Here is a 24,570-nt window from a genome sequence, read left to right as displayed (position 1 = left end):
GGTTCAAGATTGATCATTGAAAATATGATTTTCTAAATAGGGAATGCGATTCCCAATTGAAGGGAGAGAAAAAATTTTTGAAATTCGCCTACCTTATTCCGCATGATTTGGGCGTCCATACGATGGATCTCTCATCCCTTCACTCACCTCCCTCCCAGCCTGGAAATATAACCCTACTCTACCCTCCCCTTCTGATCCATTCATTTTTGCAAGCAAGGGGGATGCAGCGCTAAGCCCCCTCTAGAGAACAAAGTGCCTTACATTTGTTCTTTCCATCACTTCTCCTTTTGAGATTTTTGTTAAGGATTTGTTGAGTCCCATATCCCTACCAACTGTCCTCCAAAAGTCTGCCCCACCCCAAAAGAGGGAATCAACTACTTGTTCCAAAGTCATAAAACCTCTGATGACCACATACGAGTAGAAACAGAGACAGGGGTACAAGAAAGAGTATTTGACTCCCCAGATCCTAAGAGAGTCCTGATCTATGAACAACACTGTAAGCCAACAGTAAGTTGTCTGTCAGCATTGAACAGATCTCCAGACTGATTGGAGTTAGGGGTGCAACTTGGACCAGATTGGGTTGAGTTTAGGTCAACCAAAACCAGAGTCGAGGGAAGGGTAATTCAATCCTAACCCAACTAAACCCTGCCTCAACCAATGAACCCAACCTGGGTAACCCAACTTTCATAATCAGGTTTGGTTGGATCAGATTGAATCAGGTTAGTCCAATAAATGCATAACAAAAATTTTTTTTGATAACCGTGTATGTATTTGCATTGATAAGAGGGAAAAACTCCCTCTTATCAAATCTGTACAAAAAGAGGGAAAATATAAAACTATCCCAAATTCAAAACATCAAAAATTTCACCAAAAATAATCCCATCCAAATTTGAGAAAAATGCTGGAACTTGAAATGCTTGAAACTCTGACTGAAACAAGCCCATGCAATTCTGCTTGATTTGGACTCTTTGGGAAGAAAGGAATATTAGAATTTTTCAAGAGAAGGAAAGGAGCAGTCAGGAATTGAAAGACTGTGTTAAATAGGGCAATACCTTGGCTGAAGACCTTGGAAATCTTTCATCAATTCTCCTTTAATGACCTTTGGAGAAATTGGTCAGCAGTAGCAAGGTGTTCATCTCTAAAGGACAAATCAATTACAAGCTGGTCTCCTCCATCCAAAGGCTCACTGAAGTTGAACTTTGATGGAAGTAGCATGGGTAATCCAGGATTATCTGGAATGGGAGGTGCTTTGAGAAACGAGAAGGGAGAGATTTTGTTGCTCTACTCAGGTCCCTTGGGAATTGGGAACTCCATCGGGGCAGAACCTTTAGTTGTTGTACAAGGGGTGCAATTTGCAAACCAGCTGGGGGTACAACACCTAACAATCGAGGGGGATTCCAAAGTGGTGGTGGGTTGGTTGAAAAATCCTGAAGAGGCTATGTGGCGTTACAAGAACGAAATGAAGAAATTTAGTTGGTTGACAAGGAATATGTTGGTCACTGTACAGTGGGTGGGGAGATCAGTAAATACTTTGTCAGATGTGTTAGCTAAGCAAGGGGTAAATAGGGAAGAATTGTTTTGGGCTCAGTTGTGATTCTTGCTTTTCCTTCCTAGTTTACTTGTAAGATTCAAGGAGGGGCTGCAATTATAATTTTTTCCTAATAAACAAAAGAGAAAATCTGCTAAACTTAAAGTTAAACTACCATTACCTAAATATTATGCTTAAAGATATTGAGAGAGGTATAATAGTCTAATACACATAATGGTAGAGGTATAATAGGGTTCAGGCTTGGGTTGGGTCCAGTTGCCTGATGCCTCAACCCTGACCAAGCCCAGCCAAAATTGGGTCTGATTGAATCTGAAAATTGCCAACCTGATACCAATCGAAACAAAAAACAAAAAACCAAAAAAAAATGTCGACCCCATATCTGAAAAACTCAACCCAACTCAGCCCAAAATTTGGTTGGGTCAGTAGGGTTTCAGGTTGACCTGCACCAAGTAGCACCCTTATTGAAAAGCTGGGGTCAGGGCCATTGGTTGGTGCAATGGTAAAATCTCAGGCTAAGTGTAAGAAAACGAATATAAGTCTGAAAGCAGCCACTTCATGAAAGACCCTGAATAACTGATGTTGGGTCATATCGGCCAACCCCTCCCAAGACCTTGGGTGGCTAGGACCAACATTGGTTAGTTGCAGATGCTGATAAGCAATACAGCATTGGCTTACATCATTTTCTCATAGCAGATATGGACTCATCCTAAGACCCCAGACACAGATATGGAAACAGGTATCCCATTTATTATATTTTTATAGTAAGTTTAAAAATGTATTATAAAAGGAAAAAGCATGCAAGATATATACAAGCAATGCACCTCAAGCAAGGGCCATTACTTGGTATAATGATAAACCTCAGGCTCGCATATGTGATAATGCAGGTTTGAGTCTGAAGGCAGCCGCTCTGTACACAAAACAAAACAAAGGTAGGACCATACCCAGTTTACCCCTGATAGCCGGGACCAATATCTGGTAATGGCCTTTTAATGCAGATCAAGAACCAAAAAACCAAAAAAAAAAAGGAGCAAAGGTGGCAGATAAAAAAATCCACATCCTGCCAACCTCAGCCCCCTATACATGAAGCACCAACTGGATACAAACGCCCTATAAGGCAAGAACAAAAGCAACACCTGAACCCATCACCACCTCAAAAACTCAAGCCCCAAAACAACCTGAGACCACCCCAACAGTTAAATGTACCAGAAAGAAACACAACACATACCACCCCAGCCCTAGCCCAAATCACCACCCATCTCTTCCCTCTTCCCTTTCTACCTCTGCCCCTCAAACTTACAGACTTGCCTTGGTCTTCCTCCACCCAGCAGGTTCTGACTTTTGCTTTTGCTTCTCAACTTCTCTTGTGCCCCTGCCTCTAGATGTCTCAGGCTCCACCAAATCCCAGATAATCAATCATTGAGTTGTCCGGTCAATCTTGATGAAAGAGTACAGAGACATATGAGATGATTCTGTGATCAGATTTGGCAGGTGGCAGTGAATTCCTCATCTTGTGAACAGCCCATTCTGTAGGATTTGTTACCCTCTCTTAAAGGATTTGTTAAGCTCAACCTTAATAGTACTCCTGAGTGTGAGAACATTCTAGAGTAATCGGTGTATTGGGGATCTCATTATAGAATATTCTGGGTTTACTCCAGGGTCTTAGGTTGACGAATCAGATTGATGTACTTCCTGATCTTTGAGCATGTCAAGGTGAACGGAAAATCTTATATTGTTATTAGCCAGATACTCTATGATTCAGATGGCTTCTCAATTCTTCTTCTTTTCATCTTCCAGTTTATCAGTATTCCTCTTGATTCTATGCCATTACATTAGGAAGGTTAAAGCCTTGTCCTCAAGAGTGAACATCTCTTTTAGATTAGTCTAATGCTTTCTAACTCAATAGAATCCTTGCTACAGATGAGGTAGGAATGAGTCATTTGTACTGGGGTACCTCCACTTCAGTGTAACTTTCTTCCTTTGAGGAATCTTCACTTTACCCCACCTCACAAAATTTTTATTTGTTTTCTGATTTTACTTTCCAAAACCCCCACCTATGACATGGTACCAGTACCACCCCCTTGTATTGTATCAGGTTCCCCCACCTGTCACTATTCCCAACGGTACAAAAAGATAAAATTTGTGAGGTGGGGGAATCTAAAAGTTCCCCTTTTCCTTTATGATTGCACCTGTGCTATTGTGTTGCATGCCTCATTAAGGTTTCCTGGCTTTCTCAAGCCTCTTTGGAAGTGAGTGCATGTATCTTTCCTTTATATCTTTCTTAAAAAAGTTCTTTGTTACAGAAATTTAAAAGTTAGAAAAAACACTCAAAACTTAGTTTATGTATTCTAAGCTAAAGAAGCTCAATTTAGGAACAGAATGGCATGTAAATAAGACAAGAAAAAGAAAAGTACCCCTGCATTACAAACTCACAATCATTTAGTTTGATAATAGAATTGACTCATATTGATAACACACATAACTCAAATAAAATATAATAGAGATGCAATTTTTTTAGCATATACACATGGCTGATCCAGTCTAAATCATCAAAAGATTCAAAACAAATTGATCAGACTTCGAAGGCCTAACTAACCATGTCCTGTACAAATATAGAATCTGAGACAACTGGTTAACATTCATTTACTTATATAAAGCTTAACTCTGGTTCTAGATCTATTTCCATCGTTGCCTGAAAGTATGACAATGTGGTTCTACATTTTATCAGTAGCATGATATTTCTAAAACTTGCTAGAAAGATACCACTAAAAAGGCAAGTTATTCAACTCGTCTAGTTAAATCTTGACTCACCGTATATCTTCACCCCTCACATTAGCACTACGACGGCGTGTTCTGAATCCTGTTTGATCCATACCAGAGAAACCACCCATGCTCGCCCCAAAGAAAGTTTCAAACAGGTCAAAAGGATTAGTCTGTGAAAAAGAAAAAAACTGGTATCAATTACTAAAAGAAGACCAAGACAAGTATAACATTTTTTTTTTCATTTTTCTGGGTTCAGAAACAAAATTGTAGAGTTTTATTGATGAAAGGTTCTAACAGTACATAGCTGAAATTGACTGCCTCCCTAGTGTTAGGAGAAGAGGACAGCCTCTGTCATGCAATGATACATGCATACATTCTTATAAAGATGTTTAACAATTCATAAATTAGTGCCTACTATTTGCTATGATGCATAAATAGAAAAAAAAAAAAAAAAACAAGGTCTTGTAAGAGAGGCAGACGACGACCGTCCCTAAGCTCCAAAGGCTCACACCAAGTCAGTGTGTGTGACTTCGTTTTGGAGGAAATTTTCTACTTGAAAATTTGGCTTCAAGAAGGGTTGTTCTCGCCATGAAAGCAATGAAGTATACTTGGACAAACAAACAAGAGAAGGCAACGTTAGTGAAGCTGGACTGTTTTGTAGTCTCCCCGGAGTGGGAAGAAAGTTCCCAAATCTATGTCTTGAGGCTTTGCCTAGACCAGTATCAGATCATGCACTGATTTGTTTAGACTGTAAAGGGGTCCAAAATAAAATTTCCCCATTCGGATTTGAAAATCTTTGGCTGCAAGAAGAAGGCCTAGTCAAGAAATTAAGGGGATGGTGGGAGGAAGTTCAGGTGGTGGGGACAGCAAGTCACATCTTCAAAGTAGATTTGGAGAAAGCATATGATCAAGTGAAGTGGAGCTTCCTAGACTACGTGCTTAGAAGAATGAATTTTGGCTCTAAGTTCAGGTATGTGTTGGAACTCCTTCCTTTTCAGTTCTGGTCAATGGGAAAGCTTCTGGAAATTTCAAAAGTTCGAAAGGGATTAGACAAGGGGACCCACTATCCCCTTTCCTGTTTATTTGTGTGATGGAAGCTCTAAGCAGATTGGTGAAAAGGGCTGGTTCAGGGGGTTTTCTAAAAGGTTTTACGGTAGGTATTGAGAGGGTGGAGGTTAGTTTACTGCAGTATGCTGATGACACTTTGATCTTCTGTGATGCATCACAAGAGTAGTTATACTTTGTTATGTCTGTACTGAAATGGTTTGAAGTAGTCTCAGGCCTGAAAGTTAACTTAAGAAAAAGTGAGTTAGTGGCTGTGGGAGAGGTGCAGGAGCTGACCAGCTGGGCAGATTCGTGGGGATGTAAAGTGGGAAAGATGCCCCTAAAATATTTGGGCATGCCCCTAGGTGCAAAATGTAACTCCAAAACAATCTGGGAGCCAATTGTTGAAAGACTTGAAAAGAAATTAGCCTCCTGGAAAACCAAGTATCTTTCTCATGGAGGCAAGGTTACCCTGGTGAAAAGTGTGCTATCCTCCCTCCCAATGTACCTTTTATCCTCATATGGTCGTACCCAATTCCAGCAGGAATGGCTGCTATCATCAAAAAGAAGATGAGGGACTTCCTCTGGAGAGGCTGGAAATTGCAGAAGTACCACTTGGTAAACTGGAACAAGGTCTGTTAGCCCAAAGCTGTAGGGGAGTTGGGGGTTAGAAGGGTGAAAAGTATCAATACTGCATTGCTGGGGAAGTGGTTTTGGAGATTTGAGGAAAGTCAAGGAGGGCTGTGGAAAAGGGTGGTGCAGGCCAAGTATGGAGATAGAAATTTTGGTTGGGATCCAGGAGATTCAAATCAGTCCTATGGGTGCTCGGTTTGGAAAGGTATTGAAAAGATTTGTCACTTGTTTGCAAAAGGTGTGAAATTCAAGGTAGGAAATGGGGAGAGGGTCAAATTTTGGAAGGATGTTTGGTGTGGGGAGAGGCCTTTGTTCAAGAGGTTCCCTGCCTTGTTTGAAGTTGCAGTAAACAAAGAAGCTAAGGTTGCTGAAAGCTTGCAAATCTAAGAAGGTAGCTTGGTTTGGACCCCACAATTCAGGAGGAATCTAAATGATTTGGAAGTGGATGAGTGGATGGAGCTACTGCAACTCCTTTACAGTACACAGTTGGAGTCAGCAAGGGCTGACAGTAGAATCTGGAAGTAGGAGAAATCTGGAAAGTTCACAGTTAAATCTTTTTACAAGGCCTTGGACAGTGCAGAAGGACACTCAGTCCCAACCCACATCATCTGGTGTAAAAATGTGCCTTCAAAAATTTCTCTTTGTCTGAATGGCATACCTCAACAGGATACTTACAAGGGATAACCTCTCTCGGAAAGGTGCTATACTGGATTCAACTACCTGTGTCCTATGCGAAGGACAACTAGAACTGTGAATCACCTTTTACTGCACTCAATTACTCTTCAAAGATCTGGAACAGAATCTCACACTTATTTGAAGTGCAAATCTGTTGCCCAGGTTCACTAGAGGATTTTGTAAAGGGTTGGAGGGTGGAGGGTCTGAGTAAAAGAGGAAAATTAGTTTGGAACTTAACCCCAGCAGTGGTATTTTGGTGCCTGTGGCAAGAAAGAAACGCTCGGGTCTTCAAAAGCAAGACAAGCTCTGCTGATTCCATTTTTCTAAAAATTGTGGGGAAGATGTGTTCTTGGTTGTCTAAGTCACCGGCAGTTTAGGGGTGTAGGTTTTGAATCCATTTTTGTACATGAGCTTTTTGTAAAGCAGGGTGGGGATCAAGTTTAGAGGGAACAGTTTTTTCTTGTTCCCTCAGTGCATCATTTTGCTGTACATTTTTTATTCATATTTAATACAATGATACTTTACCTTTTCTTCAAAAAAAACAAGGGCTTGGAGTAGGAAGAATTATGGAACTCAGAACCCTTTTAACAGAACATGTCAAACAAATGCCTTGGGCAAAAGGCAAGAAACCAAACTTGTTCTCACATGATCCCACTATTCACAAATAAGATTTTGAAGATCCAATCTGTGCACCTCTAGACAGGCAATGAAGCAATGATTTATGACCCATTCTTAAGACATGGGTCAAGAATATCTAGCCAGAGAAAGGAGAAAAACATAGGAACCACACTAAATGTGATCTTTAATTGGAGAAAAGAAAGTCATGAAAAGCAAATTCTAGACCAAACATTTGTGTTCAGATACCCAATCTAGTTCTGGTATTCCACTCTCTCTAGCAATAGGTAAAACGAATCATGATATACTAGTAAGATGATAAAGTGCAGCCCAGTGCATGTGCTCCCACCAATGCAGAGTCTGGGGAGGGACAGATGTACACAGCATTACCCCTACACATACAGAGAGACTGTTTCCAAGATTTGAACCCTGGTCTCCTAGGTCACAATGGAAAACCCAACCGTTGCATCAAGGCTCACCCTCATACTAGTAAGATGATACTAGTACAAATTGTTTATTTTTTATAAAGATAAAAACAGGAAAAATAAATGAGCATCATCTACAGTACCGTGTAAGCTCCAGCTGGTCCCCCTACGGAACTTTTAAGTCCATCCTCACCATATTGATCATACAAAGCTCTTTTTTTATCATCTGATAGCACCTGACATTGTAGGACTTCAGAATTCAAAAAGTATTATCATTAAATGCACACTTAAATAAGAGAGTGCACTTTGATGGACATGCATGATAAAATATAGAAGAAAATTTGTTCCGCTCTTGATACAAGAACATAGATCAAATAGTTGTAAGAAATAGTTAATTAGAACTAATACTACAAAAAAAAGGGCAAAACCCAAAAATATAATGATATTGAGATTGATGGGTGCCAAGACCAAGGAAGACAAATTTGCTTTTCTTATAGATAATGCTGGAAAAAGACCATAGCTAGCAAAGAGTGGGAACTACATTTTCATGGGTGCAAGGTCAGATTGTCAGAAAATGGTATAGCTGATGCAATTGACAAACAAGGAGTAAACGGGGCTGAGTTGTTTTGGAGACAATTGCTCATTGTTGAAAGCAATTTCTAGGGAAAGGAGCCAGGTAGAAATTTCTATCTTACACTTATGAGATGCTTGGCATCTAATGTATGTAATTCATTCTTTTTTTAATAATAATAAATTTTAAAAGTAGCCAATCAAAAAGGGGAAAAAAGACTAGCGCTACAATATACCACCCTTTACACCCAAAATAGCATTGCAATAATAAACTAAATCCCTCCTATGGAAGTCCTTAAAACCAAAAGGGTAAAGAGAACAATACATGAGTAAGTTGTTAGCATCAACTGGTAAAAAACCTTCTCCTTGGCCTTCAAAACTCCTTCGGTAGCTTTCTTTCCAAATGCACCAAAGTAACCATGGCCTACAATGGATAACCTCAAAACCCCAACGACAGAAAAGGCCAAGACTTCATCTCAGAATGACCAAGCAATGCAGGTAAATTCACAAGGACTATGGTCTATTGGAGTCAAGCAATTCTTCTTGTTCTTAAATAAGACATTAGATACATTTCCTCTTGCCTATTAATGTAGTAGTGTCCTAAGAAAATATGGGATACTAGTTAAATAAAATATGTAAGTAGGACAAAGTTTACAAACAGCAGTTACTTGTTACCAGAAAGCTAAGTCTGAGACTGGGGTAATTAACTTTATTGTGGAAGAGCTTAGGAGCTGGTTGATCTTGTCCGCTGTATTTAAAGATGAAGTTTTTTGTGATACTTTTTTGAGGTTAGACTTTTTTGAGGGTCCTAATACTGGTCATACTTGTACAGCTAGGAGTATAAAACACATTTTCATAACAATGATATGACCAACAATTAAAAACAAGGTAAAGCAAGAAAAAGAATTAGAAATGTGTTGACTTAAGCATAACTCAAATATGAGACAATTAAAAAGGTTGGAAATATGCTGACTTACATAATTCAAAGATGATACAAAGCAAGAAAAATTTTGGAAGTGTGCTGTTCTGTACATACCTCATATGCATTGCTAATCTCCTTGAACTTTTCAGTTGCTCCAGGTTGCTTATTAACATCAGGATGGTACTAAGAAAGACAAAGAACATTAACAGATTCAAAATAAATACTTCACAATTACAAATCAGGGGAAAAAAGGAGATTAAAAAATAGTTAGGCGCCGTTTGATAAAAATTGAAGTGTCTGAACTTAAAAGCTTATTGCTTTGTCTTTTAGTGAATAAGTTTCTAAGGAGGTTGTGGACTCCTTAATGACTGAAACTGAAGTTGGATAGATGACTATACCCTTGAAGTATTCGTTACTTAATTATTTTATCCACTAAAGGACAAAACAATAAGTCATTCAGTTCAGCAACTTCAGCCATTATCAAACGACCCTTTAGTTGGCAAAAGTTAAAAAAAATAAAAATAAATAAAAAAAGTGCTCGACGGATCAACCAAATCAAGTTGTTGATGGCATCCAACTCAGTTGGCCATTAAGTTGTCGAAAGAGACTGTGCAGATACCATATCAACGGATCAACCAAATCCGAGTAGGAACATACAAATCATCACTCACTCAGAGAAACGATTATGTATGCATCAAAAACTTTCAAAGAAACTTGTCTAACTCGAAAAATGTTCCCAAACTACTCCTCTGCCTCTCACTTTCACCGAAAGTGCACTAGTGCAGTGAACAGGGAAGCGGGTAACTATGTAATAATTGCTCGAGAAGCAAAACTGATAAATAAGTAGCCATGCAACCAGATGTTACATGCAAGAATATTCAGTGCAAAGACAAGCATCAGTTAGTCCAGTCCTTCATCAAAACCTAGTGCTAATTGTTGAACGAGCCAAGAACTTCAAACTCTGTGACTAATGTAATGTGTAAAATTTACAAGTAATGCATTTCAGGATCACCTCTTCAGCCCATGTTGTATCATAAGATCACAATCAAATTTCTTAACTAAATCCTGAAAAACTTACTCACGTCAAGTAAAATGTGGAAGTAATATCAAATTTCTCTAAAAGATTCGATAAAGAGGAAAAAAACAAGAACAGAAAAAGCAAGCCAATGCCAATTGCCAAGATTCAAAAGGAAAAACCGAAAAAATTAAATAAAATCCCCCAAGTACCTGGCGCGCCAACTTCCGATAAGCGGCCTTGATTTCTTTGCTAGATGCAGACCTGGGAACTCCGAGAGTAGAGTAGTAGTCGGCAGCTGCGGTGATTACAGTAGCGAAGCGCTTACTGGAAACCTTCTTCTTGTTATCACTCAAACCAACAGAGAATAGAGAAAAGGAGGACCGGTGGCAACCGAGGCTGCTGCTGCCGCCATTGAAGAAAGAAGACCCATTAAACAGTTGCGGACGCTCCTGACTGAAATGGAGCGAGGAAGGGATGAATGAGATAGTAAGCGCCATTGATTTGTTGAATTGAAACTGTTTGTTGTTTGCTCTAAGAGAGAAGGAGCTGAAAATTAATGTGAAGACTCCAAGGAGCGGAGATTGTTGGATTCATTTCTGTCTGCAATTTTTCCCTCTTTCTTTCTCTCTCTACCCCCTCGTGTAATTGTGTGATGACGATCACAAATGCTTATGGATGAATTGTGATGGTTAGATAGACTAGAATCTCCCGTGTGGCACGATACAGTACGTTTTAAGTACTCCTCCTTTTTCTCCCCTTTATCTTATATGGTAGAGAATCTAATAAGTGCGCCCTCGTGTCTCTGACGTTAGATTGGAATTACGGAACACGTAATTCCACCCGAATTTACGGAACGCGTATTCTGACGTGGCCAATTTGTGGCACCTGGACAGATCAGAACCGTTTATATTGAATCTCCGTTTCTCCACGGGCAGAAATTGCTGTAAACACGTGGCTAAGAGAACCATTGATATATGGGGCCTGATCTTTCTGGTCAATGGTCACGATTTTGTACGTGGCCATCGCTTTGCCACGTTGCATTACAAGCAACTCTCATGTTATTTGCCTACTAACGCTTCTCTTTTTTTCCCGTTTTTTCCTTACTCTTTTCCCTTCTCCCTCTTCTTCATACTATCATCCATCTTTTACCAAAAAATAAAAGAAAAAAAATGGTTGATAATTGATTACTTATACATACCCAGGAAACTACTTGGATATACCTTGAATTTGAAAAATTACTTGTACATATCATGTTGACGAGTTCACATCTACGCCCCCACAAGGGGCGCCCCACAACGTCCCATAGCATATCCCCACCGTATATTGGAAATATCTTCTGATTTTGACATCATTGGTCACCATGTATTGGGAATATCTTCCGATTATGATATCATCGACTCTAATACTATTATCTCTAAATGTTTCTAATACACAGCAGGGATGTGTTGTGGCACCTTTTAGGACATAGATCTGAACTCTATGTTGACCTTTCAAAAGTAACAAAGTAAAATCTAACATATAAAATTTAAAAAGCCAAAAAAAAAGGGAGAGAGAGGGGAGGGAGGAATCGCCACTGCAGTGCAACAAGTTCCAATGGCAATGGTGGAAAAGGGAAACAAAGAAGAAAAAAATGGGTAAATTACAAATAGGTACCCTGTACTTTGGGATGGTAACAGATAGGTACCCTCAACTTTCAATTGCAATACTTGAGTACCTTAAACATTCCAAAATAGTTACTTGAGTCAATCCATTAGTACCCGTCAATTAAACATATATAAGCCAAAAATACCCTTCTCATGTATTTCTGATATTATTCTCAAATAACCAAATGTCTCTCCATGATAACGTTCATGCATGCACAGCAAATAACATATTCAAATTTTTTGACAACGGCATTCTCTAGTGATGTATTACTCTGTAGAATGATCAAAAAAAAAATACACAAAAAGGGTATTTTTGACATTATTTAGTGTTTAACTGAACGTATGGATCCAAGTGTATATTTTTGAGAATTTGGGGCACTCAAATGTTGCAATTGAAAGTTTTAAGGTATTTATCCGTCACTACCCCCCCCCCCCCAAAAGTACAGGATACCTATCTATAACTTTTTTTTCTTCTATCGTTGTTCTCACATGGATGAATACATCAACTAAAAACAAAAAAACATGTTTTTAAACTGTGTTAAGCAGAAAAGCAGGTCGATCTTGTAAAAAAAATCATATTTTATAAACTATTAAAATGACTGCTTTTGTCTATATGATACCATAAAGAAATGATACCTTAAAAACTTGTAACAAATCAACCAGCACCATAATTCATAAAAAGTAGAAACTAGGGGGTGCAACTTGGGTGGGCCCAACAGCCCCAAACCAATACAGCACAAAATTTTAGACAGATTGGGGCTTGAATTTTTCGGTCCTCAAGTTAAATTAGGTTTATCTGTTTAAGGCCCAAACCAAGACCAATCCTAAAATGGACCCTTATTAAGACCCAAAATAATGCCAGAAAACAAAACCCAAATTTACCAACGAAACCAAATAAGGGTGTAACATGGGTTGGGAGTTCTTAACCCCAACACAAGCCTCATGTAGTTGAAATCCTTCCAAATTTGGCATCCCAATTTACAACCCTAAATTAGGGGTGATCATGAATTAGGCTTTGCACCTGTGATAACGGCTTTAGCTTGGGCCTAAGCTGGCCCAACCTACGTTCCCACCCAATAGTTTTTACATGTAAAATATTGAATATAAATATATTTTATATTATATGACATAATGTGTTTAAAATTTATTTTGAACATTAACATAAAAATATTATATATAATATGCATTGTAGGTGGTCAGGTCTACCCAACAGACCCAAATGGATTGAAGCGAACGTATTATATTGGTTCTGTTTCAATGATTTTGTCCTTTAATCATTGGATCAGTTCTGGTTCTTGTGTCATTGTGTGTCCCAAACCGATTCAAGTTGCAATCGATTATTTTATTAAATATATAATATTTTCTTAATTTTCTTTTAATTTGCACCATATTTTATATTTAAAATCAATAAATTTGAGAGGTAATAATTTAAGATACTATTAATTAAAAATGTTTTACTTTATTAACATGTAACTAAGTATTTTTCTATCATTTTGATTTATTGTTGAAACTCACAACAATAAAATCTACTCAAACTAGGTGTTCTATAACATAGTATTGTGTTTTTAAAATTGTCATTTCAACAAAAGTTAAACACCACATTAGAACATGTTTTTCAAACAAAAACAATCAGAAACACACTTCTGGTTTCAGTTTTAAATACAAAATTCACGCAAGCAACCAACAATATGTTCTTTAATTTTTGTATTGAGAACCAATAGTATGTTCTGATCGTTGAAAGCAAAGTAGTTCTCATTTCTGAATTGTGAATTATCAAAAACAACTGTTTTCGGTTTTTTTGTTTTTTTAATGTATTAAAATTTCAGCACTTTGAATTATGGTTATATGTTATTACAATTATAAATATATGTTATACTATATCAATGATTTAAGTTGCAGCATTGTATCTTAGAACACCACGGTACCAAGCACCATGAGAATCTATTTTGTGGACAAAGATTTTGAGAATATAACAAACAAATGGAATATATCATAACTAATCCAAGGATATTTACTATATATCTACTCAAGCCCAAAATTCAAAAACAATGTTGAAATCTTGATATAAAGAATTTGTTGATTAAACTTGTAAAATCCAATGGGATATATGTAAAATATGGACCTTGTGAGTGACCTGCCCATCACACGAAAGCTGGGCCGTGGTTGCACCTTAAAGCTGCCAAGTGAGCAGCATCACATCAAATAGAAAAGAGCACCAAGTGTCTGTTCAGATGAATACAACATATAACACCTGACCCTTTTCCCACACCAAAGAACAAATAACTCCCCGTTGCATCATTTGTCCATGTTAAAATACATCAGGATGGAAACGCCCAGGAATGGAACTGCTTTGCTGAGCCTGCCTAAGATGCATTGTCAATGCATAATTATTCACCTGCCACAAGAAAGCACAAAATCCCCACAGTTATCAGAAATGAGCAGCATACATCACTATTCGAGATACACAGGTACAGAACAGCAAACCACCACCAATTCATCAAACTTCCGTCATAACATCACATGACCACACGAGGGATGACAACAAGCATTATTCTTTCACCACTTCTCAATGAGTGTATATATATTATGGCAGAGAGACAATTACGTGGTTCTCTGTGATTTTTTACTTTCCTTTCATAAAATGTAAAATTAGATTTACAAACGAGATTTTAAAGATGTCACCTCTTCGGTTACCTTATCTTTTGATAGATAAACAAAATAAAGCACTAAAATATGAAGTCTTTACAAGTTGGTGATAAGTTCCACCAAACAATATCATCAATAAGTTCTTAGCATGCTGATACAAAAGGTGAGCATCCTGATTTAACAGCCTAGTAATATACTCAAACTGCAGAAAATAAAAGGATACAGATAAAACAGAAATTTTATCCTTGGTTCAATATTTCATAACAAAAGAGAGACTGAGCAGGATGCCACTAATAGAATTAAAGCATGATGGGTAAAATGGAGGAGTGCGTCCAGAATCCTATGTGATGGACAAATACCAATTTTGACTAAAAGGAAAATTCTATGAAACAGTTGTAACGCTAGTTATGTGGTATGTTGCAATGTTTTTGACAGTTGAGAAATACTATGTCCAACAAAATGAGTGTGATAGAAATATTGAATGCTATGAGGGATGAGTGATAAAGTAGAGAGGTCAGGATTAGAAAGGAAGTCACACAAAGGAACCTAGGAGTAATTCCAATATGTGATAAGATGAGAGAATAGAATCAGATGGTTCCATCATGTGCATAGAAAGAGTTATCTGTTACAAATCACAGGGGACCGAAAAGCTAGTGGCAGATGAAAATGGACTTCGGTGGAACCATGGAAGTAAAAACTGATGTACTCTTTTTCAAATCCCAAAAGGTTACTTCACTTGTGTTTCTGTTTTCAGATCCCTCTTTTCTACTTCCAGCCCTTGGGTGTTCCCAGCTAAAGAAGTTTGGACTAGACCTATTCCCCTCAAAATTGTTGTTTTCTACTAGGATGTTTACTATAGTAAGATTAATTCTTTGGGCAACCTGCAAAAGAAGAGACCTTTCTTGTGCCTTTTCCCCAAATTGGTGCACTGTTTGTCAAGTAGTGTATTCTGACAAGAGCAATTCACTGGCCAAAAACTTTAAATCTCTTTGATGTATATTTTCTTATGATCTTTAGAGGAGTTGGTTAGCAGTGGCTAATACTTCTTCTAAGAAGGATAGAATTAAACCGGAATGAATACCTCCTTCAAAGGGTTTTGTTAAGCTGAATTTTGATGGTAGTAGTCAGGGTAATCCAGGACCTTTGATAATAGGAGGCCAGGAGGGGTTCTGAGAGATAAGTGGTGAGGAGCGTGCATGGTGCTGCAGACAATGGATGGGATGCTGGTGTATCTTGGCGTGCTACGCTGAAATCCCCATGGAGATAGGGTTTTGTTTTGGGAGGATGTTTGGATTGGTGACTGCCCTCAAGGACCTCTTTCCCTCCTTGTATTCCATCTCGTGTTTTAAAAACAAGCCAATTCAAAGGTTTGTATCCTCTTCCTTTCCTTTTGGCATAAAATGGAATCTGGGTTTTAGAAGAGATTTGAGAGATTCTGAGCTTGACCAGGTTCCTTTGCTCCTTAAAACTATTGATCCCGTTTACTTGGACCCTCCTTCTGTAGATTCCCGTATTTGGAAGCCTTTACCTTTGGGATCCTTTTCTTGTGCTCCCTTCTTTGCTTCCTTGTGCTCCTCTCCATTGCTTCAACCTTTTCATAACAAGGAAGTTTGGTCCAAACCTCTCCCTCCTAAAGTTGGAGAACTTTGTTGGGAAGTCTCCCTAGGGAAAACCAACACTTTGGATGTTTTGCAAAAAAGAAGAGCTAGTCTTTGTATCTCTCCTAACTGGTGCACCCTTTGCAAAGCAAACGAGGAAAGTTGCTACCATTTACCTTTTGTTGTAGGCCTTTGGGAAAAGCTTTTTTATCTTTTTGGGTGCAGGTGGACAAAACCGGTGCAGATTTACAATCTTTTTGATCCTACAACTTTCAGGTGGCCAAAGAGAAGAGGAAGAGTTTTTTTTAGAGGTGTGTTAGAGCTGCTTTGGTGTGGACTGTGTGGGAGGAACGAAATGCTAGAATCTCTAATGACAAGGAGAGGGATCAAACATGTGTGTTAGAAAGTATCTTATGTAGGGCCATAGGTTGGGTAAAATCCTTGGATCTGTTCTCCTCCTACACTTTTGATGACATAAGGAGAAATTGGGAACAACAAGCTAAAAGTTCCGCAGTCAGAAGCAAGCCGGTGGTGGATTGGAAGCCTCCTGATGCAGGCGTCATTAAACTAAATTTTGATGGCAGTAGTTTGGGCAACCTGAGGCCATCTGGAATAGGGAGAGTCTTTAGAAATGATGAGGGTCAGATTGTAGCTCTATTTTCTGGTCCTATAGGGTGAGGAGACTCAGTAAATGCAAAACTCCAAGCTGTGTTACAAGGAGCAGAATATGCAAGAGATTTGGCAGTGGAGCATTTAATGATTGAAGGTGATTCCAAATTGTTTGTTGGATATGGGTAAAAAAACCAGAGATGGCAGCCTTGCTGTACAGGGGGACTTTGAGAAGATTTAAGTGGCTGACTTCAAATATTTCAGTCACAATTCAATGGGAAAGAAGATCAGCAAATGGGCTCGCAGACCTCCTAGCTAAACAAGGAGTACATAGGAATCAGCTCTTTTGGGCTCAATTGTAAGCTTTATGATGTAGTTTGGAGGCTGCACCTCATGCCTCTTAGTGGGGAATTGTATGATGTATACTTAGTACTTTAATTAATAAATTTTTTTGATCAATTTAATTAATAAAATTTTCATTATCATTATCTATCAAAAAACATCTTTATCGTTGTTTTCAGGACCAGTGGGAATAGGAGATTCTACAGAGGCTGAGTTTACTAACTGCTGTGCAAGGGATTCAGCTTGCAAACCAGCTTGGGTGGAGAATTTACTAATTGAATGTGATTCCAAGGTGGTTGTGGGGTGGCGTTTGAACCCAGATTCTGTCATTTGGAGCTATAGGGACATTCTCAAAAAGGTGAAATGGATGACTAAAAGTAAGAAAGTTAGAATTCAATGGGTGGGCAGATTGGCAAATACTTGATTGATTCTTTTGCTAAACAGGGGCTTCTCGGGATTCATTATATATATACTTGCCTTAGTTCTGGTGCAGATCATAAAAGTTAAATCAGATCATGTAAGGTTAATACTTTATATCTTACACATGTGAATAGCATGTGTCCTTTCTCTGATATAAGAGAAAGGCTTCCATTACCATTTAAACTGTTTTCAGTTGTACAATCTCTTGTACAGCGAGCACTCTTGCAAAACTTTTCACATGATTTTTTATCAATAGTCATCACTTTTATTGAAGTAAAAAATATACAAGTACATCCATGTTAAGGTCAGTCAAGAGAGATAAAACCTCCTATTTCTCCAAATCTTACAAATGAGCTCAAAACAATTGATGTCTCTCCACCCCCTTGTTTAACTAAATGCATCTGCCAAGTTGTTAGCAGCCCTAATATCTTTAGTCAGCCATTTAAATTTTTTATTTCATTTCTATAAACAATGGTTAATATAATGGATAAAAATATTTCTATCCAAAAAATGGTTAAAATAATTATAATTGAAAACAAAAATTAGGAGTGTTAACGTGGGCCTCGAAACAATATTTAGCCCTAAACAAAGTCTTCCGATTCCAATCAAATACTAAAAAGACTTGAAAAAAATAAAGCCAATGTTGCATTATAGAAGAACAAATAATTAGAGTCCTTTATTTCTAATTTCTTTCTATGGCAAATAAAAACTACTTAAAAGAATTCTAGAACAGTAGTAGACAGTATCAAAGACACTGGTTTTATTTTGAGCAAAAACTTGGACAGTTGGACCAAATTATAAGTTAGCAAATTGATCGCAATGCTTTAAATATATGTTGTCTTCTTTAATACTTAGATATTAGGCCTATACCTATAGTTCCACAGTCTGAGAACAGGGTCATTTGCTAATATTCTATAGTAAGGAAACCACCCAAATTGTTATCAAGTTCTCTGTCTGGGCTGTCATCCAGTCATGTTTTTATAATCGCAAACCATTTAATCCAGTAAAAGACAACTCAACAGCACAAATTTCTAGCACATAACCTTAACCGACGTTAGAAAATAAAAATCACAAGGGCAGCAGACTTTTTTATATGTTTCAATAGTTCACGCTTGATGTGTTTTATAAATTTGAATGTAAGCTTTTCTTTGAAAAGGACCATGGACCACGAGTTCTTTAAGAAATACTACGCACCTCGAGTGTTCTTAACTGCTCTTGGTATTGAGACACTAGCTGCTTCAAATGCTGCAATTCCTGGCTCCTATCATCATATTCTTTCTGACGTTCATGCTGGATGGCCACTGCTCGCTTGAGAATGGTGTTCTCTCGAATCAGTGCTTCAACCTGTTCCTTCAGCATCATATTTTCCTAACAATAACGCACCATAAGTATAAGCCATATTACCAAAAAATGTACGATAAACCATGGAAAACAAATCAAAGCATATGATGACAAATAATTATCTTTTGGATTACTTGGCACTTCACTATATGTAATTCATTGTTTCTATCACAATTAATGAAGTTCGACTTTTAACAATAAAAAGCAAATAATTACCTTCTGAAGGTTTTGTGCCGCATCAGCCCCAGCACGAGCATATATATTTTTCTCCAGAACCTCAAGCACCCTGGATGCACGAGCTCGAGCATCATCTACATTAGAGGCACTCATCATTTCTCTAACAAACAGTTCCACCCATTCAGCGCCATCCACTGGAAGGTTATTTGGAGGTGGTGCCTCCTCAGATGATACTACATCCCCAGCATTGGTCAATGCACCTGCTAAATAATCAGCAGTCCAAAATCAAAGGATGCAAACCATCGATACAGAATGCATTTCAGAGCAGTCCATTTCATTAAACAGAATTATATTATAAAAATAACAAAATAGAATTGTTATTAGTAATGTGCACACTATCATTTCTAATGTAAAATCAAAGATAAGATAGACAATTGGAAGTTCAAACAAGATGTTCCAAATGCCACGGAAATAAATAATCACTGAAAGAACAAGGATCTAAGTTGAACTTAAATTGCATCAGTTTACATATAGAACAAGTTTGGCTTAGATAAACCTCTTCAACCTGCACCTTGCTCCCCAAAAGGAGGAATAATATAATTCACTGTCATCGTCAGGCTATGCATGTGCTGCTCTTACAGGAAGAAAAAATGAAAAGAAAAGGGGGAAAAGATTTGAGTCTACACAAGGTTCAAAGTACAATACTCTGAACGCGTGTCAAGAGTTTAAGTTGAACAATAAAGTTAATTTTTTAAACTTGTTTGATTTGATTTCTTGATAAGTTGTCTATCTCATTAAATACTAACATCCAAAAACATTCAAAAGACCCAACTCCCTTTATTTGTTGTATCGGTGCCCTTCAAAACTGATACAATATGCCCAATAGGGACATATCATATTGATACCTTTTGCAAAGTTACATTTCTCCAAAAAACCATATAGGATGTTAAGAAAATCTAGCATGATTAAAAACCACATTGAACGTGAACAGCTAGAAAAATCTTCAAAGACCTCGGCTATGCAACACTTACTCCAGAAAAGGGCTATCAAGGGATCAGTTGTATTGGGGACAAGTAGCTTAAGGGGGGGGTATAAGAAGGTTAGCTGAGGGCCTGAGGCTAACATCCCTATGTGGGTAACCTTTACTAGGATGTAATAACTGATTATATAATATTGGGTATACTGCTGAAACCTCCACCCCTGAAATTTCTTATTGTTGTTGAAACCTCACCCTGAAGTTCGGTTATTGCAATCACCTTCATTAAACTTTCTGACATAGTTGCAAGAAGACCCCCTCTGTTGGAATCCTCTAACAAGAGGAACAAAAATGTCCAAAATACCATGCAGTTACTATTGAGGCTGGTTTCTACAAAAAAAAAATGCAAACTTTGTGGACAACAGAGAGAGAGAGAGAGATTATAGTTGCAGCTTTATCTTTTAAAAGATATTGGAAGGGTTTGGGGTAGTGATTGATATAAAGAGAAAATTTAGAAAATAAACATTTAGGTCAAAAGTAATGGCATGGTTATTTTGGACATTTTTGTGCCTCTTGTTAGAGGATTCCAACAGAAGGGGTCTACTTGCAACTGTGTTAGAAAGTTCAGCGGAGGTGATTGCAATTACCAAACTTCAGGGGAGGTTCCAGCAACAGTCAAAAGCTATAGGGGAGGTTTTAGAAATTTACCCTATAATATTTTAATATCTATAACTGATTATATGATATTTAATAAAATACAAATTTGTTGCTCAATAGAACGCCTTCCTAGCCATCACTCTTGCCATGATAATATTCAAAACATTCAGGTTCTAATGAGAAAGGGCATTCCATCATGAACTTCAGGCTTAAAAAAGATTTAGTTCCACTACTATATCATATTTCTTGCAATCCACTCCATCCCACAAGATTTCCTTTTCAAGACTTGAAGCCTCCTAAAAAAAAGCAGGCTAAAGGAAATAATTTTGATTGGCAGGGAGTAGGAAAAATATGCAACTTGGCCACTACATAAGATGCAATCTAGTTACGTGGTCACCTCACTTAGATACAAGATACAACAATTGTGAAGCAGCATTTTAAAGCATCCCAAGTTCAACTGAGGAGCAAGTCAGTATTATGATTTACAGATTTTGTCACACAATATAGATTGAGTATTAAAAACTTCTAAATAAATTTTTCACAATACTAACAATTAATGGAGGCAATGTATAGTCAACAGAGTATAATTTATTCCATAATGTCGTACAAAACCACAGGTTCATAAATCAAGGCTTAAGATTACACATATGAAAGTCCTCAAGGAACATTATAATAGCATGGGAAATTATGATTCTAAGTTCCACTGGTAGAGCTAAGCCTAGGGCGAACATAGAGCACACCATATATAATTCAAGAAGCTTGCAGCCTTTCAGCTCCTAAGGCTCAGTTAGGAAAGAGTATAAATACAAATATGTATAGTGTAAATACATACAAAATACAAGATTTTGTACTCTACAAATTTGTATTTGTACTCCTTCCAAACTGAGCCTAATGAACATATATGCCATGTAAAATATAAAATGGAACTTTAGCAAATCTAGGAGGGTATTAGCCAATACATAAGATTTTTGTTTTCAAAACAAAAACAACTGCAGCATCAGCAAAAACAGCAGTATATTACTTATGTGGCATTCATTTTGTTTTGAAAAATAAAATCGTACTTATTGGCAAACACCCCCTAAGTGTACAAATCTTAGTGAAGATTAGATATTTCAGTAGATTAAAGAGTCCCACCAATTTAATGGGTTACTTGCATGTTGGAAAATATGCTTTAATAAACTTGACGTTTTGTGAATAGACTCCTTAAAACAGAAAAAAAATACTGATCAACATTTTCCCTAAAGTTTTCTACATCTTTCTGAAAAATTCATACACAAATAATGCTGTTTTTCATCACTATATTATCCCAACTGCAGATTTTTGTCAGTAAAAGGTGGAAACAGATAGCTAGAAGTTTTTTTCTAAGCACAGTCCCAGAATATTGATTACCCTCTCTTCTACAACTTCCGAGTTCTGATTTTCTTATGTCAAACTAAATTGATATAATGTGATTGAAAACATAATTAAAATAAGAAATATAAGACTTCCATTGGGAATTTTTACAGGCTTGGTCAAAATCATCAAATAATCAAATCAACTGGATGAAATCCTTTGTGTTCTTTGCACAAAATGTTCATCTTTTGATATACAATGAGCTCAACAATGAAGTAAGCTCTAAAAGACTCCTTACAATATCTAAAGAAAAAGAGAAAAGATTTATGTTTAACAGTATAAGTAAAGCCCAAGAGTCTACAATCAGTAAAAGTCAAACTCAAGTTCAACTGGACGCTCTTAAATATTCATACCTAGAGTTGGTAACTGAATACTTTCTGGATTTCCATCAGTCTTATCAGCAGAACCCAAATTGCTTTCTCCAGATTCTAAACGAAGCTCATGCAGACTCCTAATAGCAGAATCCAGATCATTGCCACATTGTTCCAATGCTTTCTCAAGAAGCTGGAAATGGGTATGAAATAATTAGTAGCATGTCATATTAAAGAAATTCTCAGAAGGTATGCAATTAATGAATCAAAAAATGCAAATCTAAACCTTAAGCAAGAGTATCTAACTATGCTCGAGATGAAACTCTAATCAAAAGAAAAGGCAAATGTGTTGCAAGTAAACAATCATCGAAATTAAAGCTTAAAGACACCTCACAGTCGCATGGAGACACCTCAGTTATTCAAAAGAATAAAGGATGAAACCACATCAACATCCTATTTCTCATTTACCATAACATCAAACTACATTGGATCTCTCTAAAGTAAAGGCCCAACTAGAAGCACCACATTGCATTTACTACACAAATATAACAAAAGGAACCAGGGTGTAGCACTCAAAAAGTGAAACTTTTCCGTCCTTTCTCACCATCATGTAATATGTAGATTTAAAAGAAATTCAGACATCTAAAGGATATTCAACACTTCCCAAGAACAATCCATTGCCATGGGACAAGCAAATAAATAAACCGGAGACAAACAGAATAAAGCTTTGCATGTTTAAACTTTAAATCGGTGACTCTGCTCTAATCTACGCCTTATCCTAACCCCTAAAGACTACATGCAACACCGGCTCTCTTTATTTTCAACATCATGAAGCCCTTTTCTTCAACAAACAAGCAGTCACCAAACTACTGCCTAGGCAGGATGTTTATTGACTCCAGCATCCCCCCAGGTCCCCACCCCCTAACAGAATTAAATCCACTTGTCATGATCTTTGCCACAAATGCACCCAAAAATTCTCACAATACCCGGAATACCAGCACCTCATGTCTAACCAATTCCGTCGATGGACTACATCCACCATTAAATTTCTCCCATTAAAATAATTAAGTTAACTCGAAGGAGAGGAAATACTAAGAAGTAAGAACGTGATCGCCGTCGTCGTCAAAGAAATTCGAAACCTTAAGACATCAAAAAAGCATCATTTTTTCCTTAGAGCAATTCTCGTTTTCCTCAAGATTCCTTTCTTCCCTTGGAAGGGTTCTCATATATATTCTTAAATTACACGTTGATATAATCAATCCAATCAAAGTAGGAAAAAATGAAGCTAAAAATAAAAAATACCAGCAATCATGATAACCATTAATAACCAAATAAATAAGAAGGGATTAAAAAAATAAACAACCTGATCGTCCATGTCAGGAAAAATAGCTCTGAGATGATTGAGCAAGGGCGTGGAGGCCGTCCCAGAAGCGGAATTAATGAGATCAGAAGACGAGGGAGACGACAAGGAAGCAGAGAAGCTGGAGGCGTTGATGGGCCTAGGCGGGGAGAAGCGAATGGGAGAAGTAGAAGAAGAGCAACGGATTCTCTTAGAGGAAACAGGGGTTGTCGTTGGAAGGTCTTCAAAGAAAGATCTCTTGCCGCACACTATGGCAGACATGTTGTTATAGTCTGCTCCTATTCCGAACTCGCAGCGAATCCTTCGCTCCCTCCCTAAATTCTTCTCCCCTGGTCCATGCAGATGCAAAGCCGGTGACGGTTCCCTCCCGCTCCGATTTTTTGTTCCCAATCTTTAAATTCCACGACGACGATGGAGAAGACTTGGAGAGACGATTCCGATTAGGGTTTCTGAGCCGCTGCTGCTTCTTCGCTGGCTCGGTCGGGTTGGAGAGAGGGAGAGAGAGGGGACGGACTCCTATCCTATTTAAGCCCTTGGGCTTCCTTCTCACCTTTCTTTTTCCAAGTTGAACTGTAGCTCAATCCAAAATTGATGCCCTTTTTATTTATAAGCGCATATCGGTGCCTTGCTCAGGGGTTAAGACTTGAGACGGAGATGAGGAGAGGGGGAAATAGATACGGTGGACCTCGACCTATTGTATTTATATGGTATATCCAATTCTTTCATCAATCTCGACTGTTTTAAGTTTTCCCGAACCTTGGTTGAATAGACGGTTTGGATTTAATTCGAATGTCTACTCAGTAATCGTAAATAGATCTGTTCATGGGCCGGGCCGGGCTTTCATTCTGTATTAACAGATTTTTCTAAGGTTCGAGTTCGAGCCCGGC

General features: G+C 37.8%; 2 protein-coding genes across 3 annotated transcripts in view; both read right to left on the bottom strand.

Moving 5' to 3' along the window:
* LOC104592493 (Molecular chaperone Hsp40/DnaJ family protein) overlaps positions 1–10,878 on the bottom strand; it is a 29,745-nt gene extending 18,867 nt beyond the window's left edge. The window contains exons 1-4 of the mRNA XM_010251888.3: positions 10,421–10,878; positions 9,308–9,376; positions 7,845–7,937; positions 4,358–4,479 (exon numbers count right to left, since the gene is read on the bottom strand). Of these exons, the coding sequence (XP_010250190.1) occupies positions 4,358–4,479; positions 7,845–7,937; positions 9,308–9,376; positions 10,421–10,708 (572 nt within the window). The 5' untranslated portion in view covers positions 10,709–10,878. The remainder of the gene's footprint in view (positions 1–4,357; positions 4,480–7,844; positions 7,938–9,307; positions 9,377–10,420) is intronic.
* A 3,014-nt stretch (positions 10,879–13,892) lies between these two features.
* On the bottom strand, positions 13,893–24,293 carry LOC104592492 (uncharacterized). Of its 2 annotated transcripts, none has more exons than XM_010251887.3 (5): positions 23,687–24,293; positions 22,366–22,516; positions 19,027–19,247; positions 18,664–18,837; positions 13,893–14,249 (listed from the first exon to the last, which is right to left on the bottom strand). In XM_010251887.3, exons 1-5 carry the CDS (start codon positions 23,942–23,944, stop codon positions 14,163–14,165), a joined length of 891 nt encoding a protein of 296 aa, XP_010250189.1. In that variant the 5' UTR covers positions 23,945–24,293; the 3' UTR covers positions 13,893–14,162. The 2 variants fall into 2 exon arrangements, with proteins under 2 accessions (XP_010250189.1, XP_010250187.1); XM_010251885.3 differs by having other exon boundaries at positions 19,027–19,250; positions 23,687–24,262.
* Between the last annotated feature and the right edge of the window lie 277 nt (positions 24,294–24,570).

Source organism: Nelumbo nucifera, chromosome 8 (assembly GCF_055504915.1).
Source record: "Nelumbo nucifera cultivar China Antique chromosome 8, China Antique-T2T, whole genome shotgun sequence".
Taxonomy (NCBI): Eukaryota; Viridiplantae; Streptophyta; class Magnoliopsida; order Proteales; family Nelumbonaceae; genus Nelumbo; species Nelumbo nucifera.
This window is presented reverse-complemented; position numbering and strand designations above follow the sequence as displayed.